The sequence below is a fragment of the Chrysemys picta genome, chromosome 13, assembly GCF_011386835.1.
Source record: "Chrysemys picta bellii isolate R12L10 chromosome 13, ASM1138683v2, whole genome shotgun sequence".
In the NCBI taxonomy this organism is placed as follows: Eukaryota; Metazoa; Chordata; order Testudines; family Emydidae; genus Chrysemys; species Chrysemys picta.
The window spans coordinates 38,553,647-38,572,163 of NC_088803.1; the positions used below are offsets into that span (position 1 = coordinate 38,553,647).

General features: G+C 42.0%; 1 protein-coding gene across 2 annotated transcripts in view; it reads right to left on the reverse strand.

Annotated features, from left to right (window-relative positions):
• Positions 1-5,478: 5,478 nt before the first annotated feature.
• KCNB1 (potassium voltage-gated channel subfamily B member 1) overlaps positions 5,479-18,517 on the reverse strand; it is a 198,762-nt gene continuing 185,723 nt past the window's right edge. For both annotated transcript variants that reach the window (XM_005304598.4, XM_065565964.1), the window contains one exon: positions 5,479-8,090. In XM_005304598.4, the coding sequence (XP_005304655.2) occupies positions 6,069-8,090 (2,022 nt within the window). In that variant the 3' untranslated portion in view covers positions 5,479-6,068. The remainder of the gene's footprint in view (positions 8,091-18,517) is intronic.

The following is an 18,517-nucleotide window of genomic DNA, read 5'->3' on the forward strand; positions in this document are numbered from 1 at the left end:
AAGCTTGTTCATACTGTGATTGCTGATTATTTATACATTGTCAAATGTACAGATTTCTAATTAAATCATGTTTCAGGTTTGCTCTCTAGAGTTGCAGGCATATACGAAAATTCCACAAAGAGACCATAGCTGTGTAAAGATAGAGCTGGGCTAACAGAAGGTACTGCGCTAGACTTTCAACTCTGGAAAGAAACTGCCAATGTGCAAAGAGTCGCCTCTTCTTAATTTTATGTTTAAACATTTGAACCAATTCAAAAAAGTAATATTTGTGCATAGATTTAGGGCCAAAGCTATCCAGGCAAATTCCCCATTGACTTCATGGGGCCATGAGATGGTATATATCAAGGCATTTGTTTTTCTCTTATATTTTTGTTTCATTGTAGGTGACATTGTAATTGGGGAGCAGCAAAATGATTAAGAAGAACTTGTATATTTAGGAATTTGGATAAATACATGTTCTCCACAATTCTTGATTTTGCCCAGGACAGAAGGTGGCAATATCAAAATACAGAACAATTGCTTGACCCTGCAGTCTTTACTTAGGCAAAACTCCCACTGGGTTTGGAATTTCAGTGGAACTTTACCTGAATAAAGAATACATCATCAGGTCTTCAGGTTGGACAAGAGCCTAAACTTTCAGTTTTGGTGCTTATCCCAACTCCATGGCTAAAACTTCTGTAGTTGACTCCATCACTAATTATGACGATGATGGTGATTTACAAATCTAGTCCCTTCTACACACAGGGAAATGTAAATCTGAAAAAACTCCACTGAAGGCAAAGGCTGCAGTTAAGGGTTGAAATCAGTGGAGCTCCTCCAAATCTACACCATTGCACTTGTGATCACTGTCTGGTCCATCCACTCTTTTTCCAAGAAAACACATCTCAGTTTCCATGTACTGTCCTTCTATTTTGTTTATTTTTAAGGACCACAAGCAGGAAAATACAAATACAAGATGACATCAAAGAGACTCTGACCTTTTGCAGACCTACTTCAGGAGGGATGTTTCAGGTGTTCTCAGAACAGAGACATAACAAAAAAACACTCAGGAAATCAGCTATGTAAATGAACACCAATAGCTGCTAATATATTATTCTGTAATACAAAAAGAAGAAATTTGACTTGTTTGCCCTATTATAAATTTGCTAAAAATACAGATCTATATTTATATTTTATATATATAATATTTAAAATCTGAACAGAAAAATAGACTACTCTGGAATGCATGAAAGTCACATGACTTTTCCATACATCAGATACTTATAGAGCCAACACAATGGCAAACAGACGGTATAGAGGTAACTAGAACATCTGTACTTTAATCAAGAATTATTTAAAGCCATATTCTGCCCAACTGGGTGATTCTAAAGCAATCTAAGCTAATGTTTGGTTCATTTTGGTTACCGTAAGTGTAATAATAAATAATGATAAATAATTGATAAAATATGAGAGCTTTGCTAAAGAAATAGATATATGGGATGCTCCACCTCCCCATTTTGTTGACTGTCTAAGCTATATTGTACAACATAAATGTCATACAGTTTCCATTGTTTCATTACCTTACCCAGGAATTCTACTATTTGCTTAAAATGAGGTGTTTGAGAAGTCTGGTAAAAACTATTGGAGATAATGTTATGCAGAACTTATCAACAAAGAGAACCTGGCATTAGCAACCTTGTCTTTGTAATGAGTTTTAAATTCCCTTGTTATTTATTATAAACTGTACCAGCCATAATTCTGTCAAAACATAAATATACAATAGATACAAATATTAACAATACATTACAATTTTACAGAAGAGAATACTGTTTTTCCTTAAAAATATTTATCATATTAGCTGCAAGGGAAGAAAAGGCTACAGTTTATCACAGCCATAGTTGCCAAAGAGACCAACCACATAGGGTTGTTTCTACGTGACGTGCACAGATTAATATTCCCCAGGCCTTTGACACAGTATGATCAGAAAGAGAATATGTGTTCCACTGGAATTCTTTCTTCTTCTTCTTCTCTCTTATTGATTCTTGAACCTTTCATAAAATGTGGGTTTCACAGGAGATTCTGTTTTTGTTTTCCCTTAAATGTGCTTAGGTGAAGTTTCTAAGAAAAGGCACTGAGAAATCTACTACAATAAGTTACTGTTGTTTTCCTTTGTACAAAGCTAAAAGTCAAAAAATCTTTTGCCTCCTGGTTAAGAAAACTGCACCCATTCCTTCCACAAATATATATATATATTTTTTAAAAAAGTTGTAGATTGCGTAAGATACAAGCAAGAACTCAGACATCATGTGCACACAGTCCTTTCGATTGTGATGCCCTTTGCTGCAGTAGATAAAACTCTATCAGCTTGCTTGACGCATGTTACACAGTGAAGGACCTGAATGCCAGATATTAGTGACTGATCTGCAGACTTTAGCTTGATGCAAGAGATATGACATATTTCTCCTCCAATTTTAGAAGATCGGGGAAACATTTATCAAATGAACTGTAAAATGAAGTTGCCCTTTAAATACCTATGGGATTTGGTGAGCTTTACATTTTCAAAGCACTGCCTTTTCTTCTGTAATGAGTACAGACTCTCAGTCTAGCTTAGCTTTTCATTTGAGAGTAGATTTCCCAGTGCTTACATATATATATATGTATTATGTACACACACGCACACATATATATAGATATATATTTCTTATTCAGACTTTATTTCATTCAAATAAGTTAATCATATTTCATTTTTAACTGGGCACAAAATAAGAGCTACATCTTCACACACAAATAAGAAAGAAATGCTCTCCAAGCATATTATATGCTTAATTGTACATTATTCTCTTTCTATAAGAAATCTATAGGACTTTGGCCATTTAGACTTAAAAGGTAGAAATTTAATGATACTTTTGACAGCCACTTCAAAAGTGATTCAATAAAATGCTACTTTAATGGTAAGACTAAATAGACGAGATAAGGTGTGTGTCAGATTTGATCACACAAGGCAGAGAGAGAGGGCCTTTGGTTACAAGGAGAGTTGCACCAGTTGTTTTTATTAAAAAATGACAATTATTGAGCTATACATTTTTGTCAGTGCCATCTATAAACCAAATACATGACTTTGAATGAATGTGTGGTAAACACGACAGTGTATGCCTATATTTAAATATGATCACTTTTCTGATATGTAAAATATGACTTTTTTTACATGAAAGCATCAGCTTTAAAAATATTTAAATTGGAATCACTATTATTTACTTTATTAAAAAAAAAGTTATTTTTCCCTGAATTAATTTTTTTTATTTAATTTTTTACATTTGTGCTGATGGCAGACGTGGCTGATGACTGAAACATCGAGATTATGCCGAGACTGCTCTCTTTAAAAATTCACATTTCCACTCTATGGCCTAGCAGCCCATAGAATCAATCAATACTTAAAGCTTTATCTGCTGGAAAGTCACTTTAACTTTACTTTCTAATAATTACTTAGTCTTAACAAGTATCTCAGCAACACACTACATTAGTTCCCCTAAGTATACTTGTATTTACGATGGGCCAAAGCCTGAAGTCCTTAGTCAGGCAAAATGCCCATTCAAATGAATGAGTTTTGTTTGAGTGAAGAACTGAGTAAAAACTGACTAATGATCCCTCAGGAATTGGCCCTATATAAGTGCTCTGAAGATGCTTCTGTACGGACAGGTACTTTTATTTATTCTGAGTACCTGCTGTGTAACATTTTGCATGGAATTAGGTCTGTTCTCCTGTCACTAGGCTAATTCTTGAGGTCCTTACTCAGTTTGTTCTGTCTGTCTTCTCACTCAGGAAATTTCCCAGGATTCAGCCTTATTAAGAAGTGAGTAAAAACTCTGAGGAAGAACCTCAAGCTCTAACCCAACATGAGGAGAGTAATCTGGATAATTGCTCTGCATACTGAGAGCAGAATCGATCCAAATATGTGTACAGTACTGTTCCAAGTACAGCCCTAACAAAGCTATAGTTACAACCCATAACAATTCCCAAAACATACATGTGCTTATTGCTTTCATCTGTACGTGCTGCATTCATTGTTACTGATAGACAGAAGTATAGTATAGACTTGACAGACAGTGACATTCAGGACCAACCAACAGCTATTTTGCAATAGAAAGGAACAAAATGCACCAGACCCAGGTAGTTTATCTTCCTAGAGATGTAGAGTATTCTTTATAAAGTGACACTTGATATTTATGTACCAAGACCTTGTTACATGCAAATAGTTACACCTCACAGCAGGTACTCATAAATATGCATCAAACTCTTATTGATATAAGTTATTTACAGTTTAGCTTTACAATAGAAACAGACAACATAAAGTGTTACCATCACAGTTATCACAGGACGGATTGTGTTTTGTTACAGGTGTGTAACAAATCACAGCCATAACAGGAGGCACAAATGAAGATAGTGCTTGTTTAAAGTGCTAGATTCTTACACTCTGGTTGGTTATTCCACCTTCACACACACACACCCCCGCCTCCCCCCCCAAAATAAAATAATAAAAAAAAAAACCCTCAACAGAAAGTGCTTTTTTTTTTAATATTAAAAATTAAAGAAAAAAATATTTTCTACACAAGTCAAATAACTTTATAGAAGGACAATGTTTAAAACCTAAGCTGGTTGCTGTTAGTTGCATTTGTTTAAAACGGTCATTTTTAAGAAAAAGATTGAATATTATTGAGCGATTTGACCTGATTTGCCTCTCACTTATATCCATTTTACACTAGTGTAACTTCATTGGTTTCAATGGAGTCACTCCTGATTTCACCAGTGGAAGTGACAGCACAATCAGGCCTGTTGTGTATAATTAAATAAGTCCTGTTTTTGCATATTTAGTTAACACTTGCATATCTAGTCATTCAACATCGATTGAGTGCAAAATACTTCAGACTGACTCATTCCTCTCCTCCTACTTTATGAGCTAGATTGAGGCTGACCCCTAAGTGAATATGGAAGTCAGAATGGGAGGGGCACAAGGAGCCATCACTTCCACTCTTTACATTCTGGAGTAGGGGCTAGCTGCAACACAAGCAGTATACAAGCCTAGAATGCCTGGACTCTCCAAACAAGGCAGCTCCTGGGTCCCTGCCTTCTGCACAGAACAGGCGGTATGGGGTAATGGACTAGTAGTAAGAGGGAGCATGTTACATCCTGTAAATGTGTCGAGCTATCACTCGGGTGCATTCTCCCGCAGAACCCTGGAAGAATTCTGGCTGAGTCAGCCAAAGTGCCCCTGGAGAGTCCTACTTCTGCACGGCCCCTTCACACTCCTCCAGTGTGGGTTGTGGCTTAGAAGCCCCTCTATAGCCCCGGATTTGGTATTGGTTTTAGCAGAGAGTAAGTGCAAGTTTCACTACTTTCTAGGGGGCGTTTTAAATTAGATACAAGTGGTGCAACTCACCCTGATGATATTTCAAAATAAAACATCAGGTCCTACAGTATCTGGAAGAATTAAACACACACAGGGCATTTTAATAATTTATTTCTCTAGATCACTGTTATTTTAAATAGACATAAGCTTAGATTTACCCATAATGCAAGTGTTCCCTGTTACCTTTAGACACTGTATCCATCAGAAAGAAAGATGCAGATGGGGCTATTTGGAACAACTGCCCTGAAGCAATAAGTATTGTGTTTCTAATAACTTTATACCAACCCCAGTAATTTGGTCCAGAGTTCAAATCTGGCTGCCTTGGTCTCTTCTATGGAAGTAACACAAACCAGATGTTAACACTTCCAAAAGGAGATCCATTGTACAAGGGGAGTTGATGTATATTTGGTCAGGCTGACTTCAATGAAGGACATGAAAGGAGATCAAAGTGTGAGCAAGACTTGCAATCTTTATTTTCATTGATATTTGTAGGATGAATCGGGCAACATCTTTATAGTTATTCCAGAGAAGGATGTTTTCATAAACCCACACCAGGCCTCCCCTCAGACTTTTAGAAACAAGTGGCTTGCTTCAGTCAAAGTTCATGCCATGCAGAAGCTCTCATTTGTTGTGTTGACTGTAAAGACATTCCTTTCAATGTTCAACAAGTTTTTTGGAGCACATGTCAGATGCGTTGATCATGGGTGTTAGCATGTCCTCCACCACCTGGTAATATATGGACCTCGGGTGAAATGTGATTTTCTAGTCTGACAGTCTCCTGATTTCCCTGGGTTTTTCCAGTGATACCTTCCATGGAGTAAATGCAGTTTTGCCCTATACATTTTGGTGAGGTGGGTAAAGCAGCACTCTCTAGATGGTTCTTCTCCGTTCTATAAATGTTATCTTTTTGCTTTAGATAAGCACTGTTTGTAATATTGTATTTGGGACTTACATTTCCTGGAGGGCTTGAGTCGTAAAGCAACTGACCTTCATCATCAGTGTCAGCATCTATATATTTATGTATGCTGGCATCGTGAAAGTTGAAAGCTATTGCTATCTGCTTCTCTGGCGACGTTGGGGGTGTTCTAGCACTCGCTGTTGTGTAGATAGAAGTTTCTGGACTGACTAAAGATCGATCAGAGAGTAAGGAACAGTCTGCAGCAGCAGCAGCAGCTCCCCTATTCTTGAGAGCATCTGGATATAGTCTCAGTACATTTGATGCTGGTACTAATGTGCTGTTGTCATCTTCCATAAAGTTGACTTTCAGAGATCTTAATTTTAAAGGGTTACTGGCTTTTACAGAACTGTTGGGACTTTCTATGAAAAATGTAGAGCGGTGGCTGCCTTCTGGCTTTGGGTTTATCTCCATGAACCTGGTTCCACTTCCCTCTGCCCTGATTTGCTCCTGAATTGGATTAACACCTCCTTTGCAGGGAAGTGTAGCAAGTGGACTGTGGGAGAATTTCCCAGAGTCAGGGAAATCTGTAGCACAGCTTATAAAACTGTCAATGCTTGACATGCTCCTCATGTCAATGATCCCGTCAGCACGGGTGGTCAATAAAGGGACCGTAGGGCCAGGAATGGTCTCCATTTCTAGCTCTTCCTTTTGCTTTCCAGGGTGACCTGTGTTTTTAGTGTTGAGGTTTGGCTGTGACTGAGTCTTTGCCATTTTGTTGTACATGTCCTCTAACTGTTGGACATTCAGGTGCTGAGGGCTGGAAGAGGACCGGGCCTTTTCTGGAGATCCTTGTTCCCTAGTTTCAAAAGATTTACTGGAGCTAGTTTCAGAGAGTGTTCTCTTGGTCCATTTCCACTTGCTGGGGGATAAATGATTGTCCTGAACTTTATCCTTTTTGCCTGTGCTTTCTCCATTCTTTTCAACCACAATATCCATCAGTTCTACACTACGGGCAAAAGCATCCTTCATATTCATGGAGACAATGCTGCCATTTCTTTTTGCTCTTTCAAGTGCTTCTCTGCGCTTGATGGCTTTCTCCTGCCTCTTCTGCTCTTTGTAGAACTCAGAGAAGTTATTTACAATGATTGGGATGGGAAGAGCAATCACCAGCACCCCAGCAATGCAGCATAACCCTCCAACTATTTTGCCTAAGAGAGTTTTGGGGTAGATGTCTCCATAGCCTACTGTTGTCATGGTGATAGTTGCCCACCAGAAGGAAGCGGGGATGCTCTTGAATTTTGTATCATCCTCATCTTTTTCTGCAAAAAAAACCAAGCTGGAAAAGATCATAATGCCCATGGCCAAAAACAAGATGAGTAATCCAAGCTCATTATAGCTCCTCCTTAGAGTAAATCCCAAGGACTGTAAACCGGTTGAGTGCCTGGCAAGCTTTAGAATTCGGAGTATCCTCATGATACGAAATATCTGAACCACCCTGCGTACATTTTGGAACTGAAGTACACTTTTGTTTGATTCCGTGAGGAAGATAGTGACATAATAGGGCAAGATAGCTAGCAAATCAATAGCGTTCAGGGGGCCTTTGAAAAACTTCCATTTCTTAGGTGAGGATAGGAACCGCAAGAGGTATTCCATTGTAAACCATGCAATGCACACTGCCTCCACGTGGGCAAGCTGAGGGTTATCTGTGGTTTGTCCAAATTCATCCGTGCCTTGTAGTTCAGGAAGCGTATTAAGTGACAAGGCTATTGTAGATAATACAATGAACATGATGGAAATGATGGCCAAAATCTGCAAATAAAAGAAAAACTAGTTAGTTCATCTCAAAAGATATGCTCCAATATTTATCCTCACTGTTAATAATATACAGGATATTTTCACTGACGTATCTCAGGCTAATTCTGCCCTTAGTGCGGCTCCCATAAATACAACTTAACAAAATATGATCTGAAAAGGGTTGACTCTGCAAACAGTTTTTAAATGTGTCTTGTACACAAAGAAGGTTGAACACAGATACTCCAAACCAATTTGCTCATCTCTACCTCTTCAAGGCACTTGTATCAGATAGCCAAACTGTCTGGAGGATTGTGAGATAATTCAGAGGAGTAGCTTTGTATTAGCCATCCACAAGGTACCCATTAAAGTCCACCTGTAGATGAGAGCCAGATTTCCATCCAATTTGGGGATGCAATTGTGTACACAAAATGCATGTGTAGCAATGCACCCCATTTAATGTACAGTTAACATAATTGTGTTCATTTGGTAACTGCACATGCATATGGCTAATAATACTCACTTGCATGTGTAAGCCACACATCTCCTGGGTGTGGTGCTCTGTCCCCTCTAGTGGCACCGAGACCACTTAGAGATTAATGAGTCTGCTACAGTGTTAGCTAAGGGCCATGTGGCTTTTAGCTCATGTGGTAGAGGCTCATGCATTTAGATCCAGAGGCCTCAGGTTTGATCCCACCCGCCGACAACAGGGGTCTGTCGGCGTTACACAAGCACAATTATACCATATATGCCACATTTTGAATGACTAAAACCTATGGAAAACTGTCCAGACTGTTTGAAAGCAGATAAAACTTTCCCAAGACTTTTAAAAGAGATTTTAGAATTCCAAAATATTCCATATTTTGCCTGATCAGCTATTCGAACTCATCATCATAGCCTGGGGAGACAGCTAACTTGCCTGTGAAAATCAAATTACACAACTTTGAGGGCGTCAGGTCAGGTCAGCACCAACTTCCAGAGAGCACACCAGCCATTAGGAACCCATTCTTGGGACAAAGAATGCAATGAGAAGAAGAAAATGGCTAGGGGAAAAAAAGTCTGTCTGTTCCCGAATCACTGATTGTGAAGAGACTAGGAAGTGGTACAGTGCTGGATTACTCTATGCTCATTACAATTTTAAGATTGTGTATCTGAGCTGTCCACCCGTAGCTGTTGTATACAGGCATTAAAATGGATTACATTCACTTTTTTTCTGTTTCCCTGCTTTCAAGAGCCGATGACATTTTCTTTTAACTTATTTGTGGGATGCTCTAGAGTTGACGGACAATTTGAGATGCACCTTCTCTTGGTGATGAATTAATTCTGCTGCTTGCTAACTGGGTGAAAGGATATCTTGTTTCTTAGGCTACTGGCAAAATATGGAAGTGCATTCAAAACATACATGTCTATGACTATTTTTATTTATTAATTGTGCTGCAAGGTGATCCTTTATGCTTATTTTTCTGCTACTCTGCTTTAAAAACAACATAAAGTCAAAAGTTGCATTGGCTAAATATACCACAGTATACAATGAATTATAAAATCCCATGGAAGGACTTCAACACACTGAGTTGAAAACATGACAAAGAACTTACCCCCTCCCACCTCCCAATTTGACTGGTTAGAAATGTTAACCTTGCTCACAATGACACTGTTTAACCAGTTTCAATGAGAAAGCATCAAGAACTACCATTAGAAGCATTAGAGAAAGAAACTCTTACATATCACATTTTCAACTGTAAGCAGTGCAAATACCATAGCAATCAGGATGCCCCAAGCTTTTGAACACATCTGCCTGCATGGACAAGAGCTAAAATGGAACACGGTGCAACCCAACCCTTGCTGCTGTGGCAGAAGCACCCATTTTCAGTCATACACACCGCACCTGACTCTTATTCAAGGAGTGAAAAGTGGATGTGTTCTGCAATGCTTGGAGGCATTGCATGAGTTAGGCTGATGCAGTACACGTCAGCTGTGGTTTTGGAACAAAAGTAGATTACATATGCCTTGAAAACAAATAGGTAGAAGAGACACTGCCAGGTAATTTCGGCTCAAAAATGTAGATTTCTATGTTTATTTGTTTTTAAGTGTTAAAACATCCAATTGTAATTTTAAAAAGTTTTCATGACTTTTTGCAAAACAATGTAATGCAAAACATTTTTTTAAAATTGGCTAAAAAAAATCTCCCCTGTAAAATTTGTAACCCATGCAGCTAAATGAAATGGAACAAATGAAGAGAACAAATGGTGAAAAGTATATTGGAGTTTTACAATTCCACCACTAGCAGTAACTAAGGTATTACTGGCAACATAGGTAGGAAACTTCCCCTTTCTAAGTGTTTCTTTCTACTGTGGTTAAATATAACTTTATTGTTAGAGAAATGGAAATGCACGAGTCACTAGAGACAAACTACCAACAGGAAACAGCTTAGAAATGAATGTAAATAGGTGTGTGAACTGAGTGCCAGTCAGAGGTAATCAGGAATACAATCAGACCATGAACAACAGAAAAGAAACAAGGAATAGAAAAGAAACAAACCACTCCAGCCCATACACAACTAATTTTTTGTTTTGGTGAACAAGGCAGTGAAACATTTTGATCAAAAATATTGGCACACTGAATTATATAAAAATGAACCCTCAGTTGGCGAGAAGATAATTTCTTCAGTGTCAGCTCTGACTTGGCATTGCTTGATAGATTTTAAGGCCAGAAGGGACCACTACTAAGGCCATGGCTGAACTACAAATTTTAGTTGACACAAGTTACGTCAGTGTACAGAAAGTGCAGTGTGCACCATGGGTAGGTAGCCCCATGTAGCATGTGCTACCATCCAGTGTGATGCCTTTTGGGAACTTTTCTCAATGTGTTGTGAGGTAGAAATGACTCTTATGGGAATCACTGAGCGCTAGGGGTCATATTCCCAGCTTGCAACTTTCTCCATCATGCCATCTATATCCCATAATTTTGTTGCCTTTTTTTAAAATCCCACAAAACCGCACAGCACTTCTCAGTGTTCACCATCTCTGACAGAAGCATGGAGCCCACAGAGCTCTGCACTGTTCTCATTAATGCTTCAAATACAGAATGCATGATTCTCCAGTATTTGTAGACCTGCAAGAAATACCACACCAATGGGGGAAGTGGCAACATCTTCAAGGACAACTTGCTAAGGGACATAACAAAACAATCAGGTCAAGGAGGTTTGTGGCATTCACAGAGCAGCTGCAGATGGTGAGCGCTGCTTCTGGGCCTGAGAAATGAGCACTGACTGGTGGGATTGCATCATAATGCAGGTTTGAGATGATTAGCAGCAGCTGCAGAACTTTCGCCACATTCCCAGATCGGTGTGCCAAGCTAGCCCCAACCCTCCAGCATAGGGATACCAAAATAAGGGCTGCACTGACAGAGGAGAAGCGAGCAGCGATCACTGATCCAGAGTTTCAAGTGGCAGCTTGAAACTCTGGATTGCTTCTGGTCAGTGAGAACTCACTTTGGAGTCAGAAAATCCACGGTAGAGGCCATTGTCATGCAAGTGTTTAGGGCCAATAATGATCTCCTGCTACCCAGGACTGTGACTCTCAGTAATGTGCAGGACAGATGGCTTGATTTACCGCAATGGGGTTCCTGAACGGCAGCAGGTGATAGATGGCTCACACATTCCTATTTTGGCACAGCCAACCTTGCCAGAGAGTACATCAACAGAGAGGGCTACTGTTCTGTGGCTATGCAAGCATTGGTGGATCACTGGGGACACTTCACCAATATCAGTGTGGGCTGGGCTGGTTAAGGAAGATGCATGATGCTTGCATCTTTAAGAATACAGAACTGTTCAGAAAGCTGCAAGCAGGGACATTCTTTCCCAACCAGTGGATTACCACTGAAATGCCAATAGTAATTCTGGGGGACCTAGCCCCTTTGGCTCATGAAGTTGTATACCGGCCACCTCACAGCACCAAGGCAAGATTTAATTTCTGATTAAGCAATTGCAGAACAACTGTTGAATGTGCTTCTGATAGATTGAAGGGACGCTGGTGGTGTTTTTTCACTAGATCGGATCTCAGTGAGAAAAGTATCCCAAAAGTTAGCTGTCTGTTGTGCCCTGGATAATATTTGTGAAGCAAAGGGGGCAAAGCTGCTGGAGGGCAGAGGTAGAGCAGCTGTCTGCTGGCTTTGAACAGACAGACACAATGGCCACTACAAGAACCCAGCGTGGAGCTATGCAGTTGAGGGAGCACTTTAACGGTCAGTCACGGTAGTGCTCTGTGATGGAATGTTCTCTGGGCCTGCTGCATTGTGTGCTGCTAAGAATCGTGTAGTGCTTGCTGTACATTTATAAATATCAGGGCCGCCCGGGGAGAATTTATCCCAGGCCCCGGGCCCAGCAGGGGCCCCATGAGCCCTGGCCCGGCAGCGGTCCGGGTCTTTGGCGGCAGGGGCCCTGCGAGCCCTGGCCTGGCGGCGGTCTGGGTCTTCGGTGGCATTTCGGCGGTGGGGGGCCCTTCAGTCGCTCCGTGTCTTCGGCAGCACTGAAGGGCCCCCTGCCGCCGAAATGCCGCCGAAGACCCGGACTACCGCCAGGTGAGTACAAGCGCCACAGCTCCCCCGCTTTGCCTCAGGCCCCCTGAATCCTCTGGGCGGCCCTGATAAATATGACATGACTGGGTGTTTTCCTGGAGCTATGAGTTATGTTGTACTTGCTGTACATGTCAAAGTACTTTTTGCTTTGAGTACTACTGTGCATTCTGCAATACGTGTGGTGAACGAGTAAAGATAATTTTATTCTCCCCAAATAGAACTTTATTGTGTGAAAAAAAAACAATGTGCAAAAAACCACAGGCGACGCAATGCAAACTTTTAACATAAATTAATGGAATGGAACTTTAGAAGTGGAAAGGCAGCAAACATTTCTGTCTATTTCAGTGCACAAATGCAGTGGCAACACAGACACCAGCTGAGACTTGAGAAGCAAGTGGCGATCTCACTGTGGCAGCTGTGGTTTTCCTTGCTGTTCCCCAGTACAAAGTAGTAGGGATAAGGATGTGGGCCATGATGCCATGTGGTATGTTGGGAGGAGGGAGGGGGAGGTCAGGGCAAAGGGACCAGTGACCATGAAACTGTCTGAGGCCTGAAAAGGGTGAGGAATTCTGGGATTTTTAGACCTGTGGGTCAACCAGAGTCTGCAGCATTTGGGTTTGCTGTCTGAGAAGACCCATTTCCCTCTCCTTGTCCTGCTGGAACTCCTGGACCTTTATGCCGGCTGCTCTTTCTTTCTCCATGTTGTTGGTCATACTGTCCCCCAACCCCTTTGTTCGTGGTCTGATGCAGCACTAGCTTGCAGGATCTCACTGAATGTGTCCTCCCTAGTATTCCTCTTTCTCCGACTCATCAGGGTCAAGCATTCTGCGGAGGTGGTGGGGGCACTCCTCAGGGCCACCATGCCAGAAGCTGCTGATAAAAACACACAGATGTACAACTGGATTTACAGTCACAATGTAAAGGGGAAAATAAGTTTCACACCTCCCTTCTCTTATTCCCATAAACACATTTAATAAGAAATGATTATTGACACTTTAGCTTTGGAGCGCCTTTCCACGGCACTGGTCTCCAGCTCCCAGCCAGGTGAGTAGGGCCTTCCAGGGTTAAGTGCAGGCGAAGGATTTTCTGTTTCATGAAGCACTAAAATGTCAGTCCCTATTCCATGGGTGTGAGCACAGGGTAATGGCATTGAATACTGGAACTATTTTCCACAGCTGGTGGTGATTTGAGCTAATATCTAACTCCTGAGGGCAACAAAGGCACAGAGACCACAGCTACTACTGGCATCCTGAAGCCTTCGGGGCTTATCTACCACTAGCCTGCTTACTACAATGGTGCCTGGCAAACTCATTGCAGAGTGGCACGGGACCCTGTCCTACCATGGAGGGAGAAATAAGGCAGCCATCCCTGTGGGAGAGGATTGCAGAGAACCTCCATGGAAGTTTAAATCGAGATCTCTTAAGAGGATAAAAGGGACATCCTTATGTACATAAAAAAAGTGCTCTGCATGCCTCCTTCCCCCACCCACCCCGCCTAATCCAACAGGGAAATGAAAAGCAGATGCCCACTCTATTTCTGTTTGTTTTACTGCTACTTCTCCTCATGTGAGTAAAACAATGAACAGTCGATACCTGTGTCTTGTTAACTTGGCGATGGGCTGGGTGCCATCTTTAAATTTAAACATGGTAAGGAAAAATGCATGCACAGAGTGACCCAAGTTCCTTTATTCTTCATCAGGCTCATATGTGCTCATCTGGTAGGACTGGCTAGACTGAAGCAGAGCCTTGAACAGGTCCTAGCTCATGATATGGCTGGAGCCCACTGCTGCGTCTCCCTCCTCCCCCCCCTTGCTTTTCATGGCAGGGATGTCTATCTTGGGCTCCTCGGGGGTATTCAGAGTGGTCTGTAGGTGGGATCTTTGTCAAGAACGGCATGCAGCTTGTGGTTAAAGCAGCAGGTCCACTGGGCATCACCAGATCCAGTGCTGACCTGCCTGTCCTTATGGTATCCCTGGTGAAGTTCCTCTGCTTTCACACGCCTGTTGTACCTCTTTCCCAGCATCCCCTGAGCAATCTGTCTGTAGATGTCCACGTTTCTACAGCTGCACTGCCTCTTCTTCCCACAGGCCCAGAAAATCCAATATCTCCTGTTTACTCCAGGCAGAAGCGTGTCTGGTGCATGGAGCTGGCATGGTTGGTTGGGCAGTTAAGCACAACAAGGTTGAGTTGGTAAGTATGTTTGCCATGCTGAGCAATCAGGAAAAGGCATTTCTAAAACATGCTGGGGGAGGGGAGGAGCCTAAAAAGGGATGAGCCCCGTAGGCAGTGGAGTTTACAACTGTGACCAGAGTAGTCGCTGTCGCAGGGCATGGTGCATTGTGGGACAATGTCTGGAGGACTATTAGGGTCAACACAGGTCATGCAGTGTTTACACTCACACCGTGTTGACCTCAGTAGGTTGACCATGGTGCCACTTCATTCGGGACAGTGGTATTACTGCATCACTGTAACTGGGTGCTTATGTCAGCCAGAGACAGATCTTGCTTTCTGTTGTGATATGCACAAATAGGTTGATGCAAGGTGATTTATGTCGACCTAACTTTGTAGTGTGAACCAGTCCTTAGTCTGACCTGTACGATACAGACCTCTAGACTTTCACCTAGTAATTCCTGCAGTGGGTGAACTATTCTTCTCTTCTATATAAATGAACATTAATAAGCCCAATAGCTTGTGGGATGAACTGGACATAACTTTTAGAAAGACAGTTTGTTAGCTTCTCAAATGAGTCAGCTGTAGACAGCAGAATGGAACCCAGGCATTCTGGCTCCTAGTCCCCTACTGCATGAAGAACTGCAGTAAATCATGGCTGGGGAATCTAAGCAAAAGAGCAGTATGTGATAGCAATGGGAATGTCCACAAAGGATGGAAGAGGTGCAAAAAAGAGTCAGAGGAAGACCAAAGGGCTGGAGGGGCACAGAGAAGGCTGTAAGTGCACTGAATGAGACGGGAAGATTAGGAGAAAGGAACCCATGCAGAGGACTGGTGTACAGCCAAAAGTCTGGAAGAATGCTGGGATGAGGAGACACATGCAAAGAGAGGCATAGTGGAATCACAGGAAGAAGGCTCAAAGAGTTAGGGGAGCAGTAGCTTCCAAATTCAGACTCAAAAGTTGAAGTCAGATATTCCAAGAGGAAATTGAATGAAATCCAGAATTTTACTATTTCAGTATTGTTATTTATTTAGTAAAAGTGCTTTCTCAAAGAGCAAAAAAATGGCATTGTAAATCAGTGAATCATTTCAGGTAAGACTGTTTTAGTGTTCCTTGTTGAGATTTCTTTGGTGTGACCCAACATTTCTGAATAAGTTTGGGATGTTTTAAATGGTAATTCCTCATTGCTTGATGGGTTTAGTCTCTACCTATTATATACTGAAGGATTTATTTATAAACCTTGATATGTCTGGTGTGTTTATGTCCTTTACCTTCAGTTCAAATATCAATCACTGCACCTTTACTCATTGGATTGCATCCAGCAATAATTAGTGTCGCATCTTTTATTTCTTTGGATATACTCTCCTGCTTTGAAGATCAAGGCAATGCCAGTGAATGTTAATTTGAAAAGTAGCGCCTTAGGGGGTAGAATTTGTTTTTGGTTTATCAGCTCTGGTCACTGAGCTACGCAGTAAACAAAAGAAGCCATTTATCATTTCTCCTGCAAGTCACAGCAAGATGCCACCTAAACTACTAAGCTATATGATTTCCCCTTTTTTGATCTACAACCATTCTTTGTCTTTAGGAAGCCCATTAAGCTATGAGCAGCTTTTAAAATTAAACTTGTGTAAGCTCTCCTGAAGTGGGTAAAAGAATTTACATCCTGAAATGTACACAGAGCTGTCAGGGATAACATTCTCTCCACTCTCTCTGATTTATCACCATGGTATCTGGTTAAGATGGACAACAGCTATCAACCAGTGAACGCGTGCTAGTTGAGCAAATTCAGATCTAGCTGTTGTTATCAATTACTGAGCAATGACTGTGTTTGGTGCTATACAGATCTAGTCCCTATTCTGAGGTGATTGCAATCTGAACTTCTGCTATACTACAAAAATCAACCTGGGAATATTAATGTATCCCATCACAATTGGAATGGGCTGTTTCAGGGCAGTTTTGAACATGGTCAGGTCCTGTCTGTAACGCAGGATAGAAGTGTGTCTTGGCTGTGTTGGAGAACAGATGTGTTGCCATTTGGTTCTGAAGAGGGAGGATGGGGTGTGATATGGGAACCATCAGCACTGGGAACAGAGCACAGAACATGAGCAAAGATGTCAGTGAAGGAGCAGGGAGTATATGAGATGGTGTCACAAAGGGAGGGAGAAGCTGCAAAGGAAGCAGTGAGGGTCAAGGACACATCAGAGAGAAGACAGAGGCTGCCATGGAAGTGGGGAGAAGGTATGAGAAACGGGAGGGGTGGGAAGGGGACCATTAAGAAGGCTCCACTGCTTCCCCCTAACCCTGTGATCATGGATCACACTTTAAACAGCCTGCTGAATCAGTCATGATAAAGCCCTTCTGGGAGAGATAGGCATATCTCCAGGAGTTCTTTCTCTAGTGGACAAACCAGGCCTCTGCAACACTATGTACCTGGGGAGCTCTGGGCTCATGGCAGCAGTAATTGCCTTTCCATTCCATTCCCAATCCTACCTACGTCCCCTTCCTTCTTCCCCACTCCTCCTTTCAGTGTTCACGGCTGCCTGGTGGACTTACTACAGGCTGGGAAAAGCCATTAGGTCCAATTGTGACATAAGCAGGAATAATTCCACTGAGGTGAATACAGTTCTGGCTGTGTCTGCCTTTGACGACTGGAGCCCAGTGTCCTTCAGACCTGCTCCTGAGCATTAACCCTCTTACCAACTAGTGAATCGGCTGCATATCTTAATTTCTAGAGCCAAACGGTGTCTCTGTTTCTCTGTGCTACTGGCCTGCAGCTTCACTGCTATAGTATTTGAAATCCTTCAAAAAGACGGTGAGTGATTTAGCTCTGGGGAAAGGTCATGGATTGACAGCCCTGGGACTGAAGTCCTTTGCAGCAGAAATGCAAGCTCTTCTTACATTGCACAGACAGCTGGAGAGGTGAGAGGGGATTCGATATCCATGGCCTAGTCAGTTCTCTAGCTCTCGTGGGACTCTGTTTAGTATTATTTTATTGGTATTGCCGTAGCACCTAGGAGCCCTCGTGTGGTAGTGCCAACAGGCTCCAACCAGGATGAGGGCCCCATTGTGCTAGGTGTGGTACAAAACACATCGTCTGAGCTAGTCCCTGCTCTGCAGAGCTTACAGTCTAAATACAAGACAGACAAAGGCTGGGAGTGTGAATCAGAGGCATAGGAAGGGGAAGTGACTTGCCCAAGGTTGCACAGCACATCCGTGGGAGAGCCAAGAATGGAACCCACATGCTCCTGACTCTCTGGCCACTCCCCTAACAGCTAGACCAAGGCATCTGCCCATACCAGGTGCCCATTAGGGCCAGTTATGGCAGCCCTAACAGTCCAGGTCTGAGTGGATCTGTATCCCCAATACAGCCCAACAAGCTCACATACCCAATTCACATATGGTTGATATAACGTCAAACATACAATTCCTGCCAGGTAGGGTTTCAAGCCCCTTCGGCTAATTCATCTCGCATGTAAGTGTTCTCTCCCCACCAATCCCCAGCCTCCTTTCACTTTGTTTAACCGTGGGCTGTTATGATTCACCTGCCTGAAAGCAGCATAGATTTTGTTAGTTCCAATCAAATACTTCTCCAGGCATCTGCCAGAAGGTATTGGATTAATGATATTGCTGTATTGGAATGTAAGTTTCAATAGATAACAGGCAGAATTCCAGGGACACAAGGAGGCAGTAGAGTCCAGAAA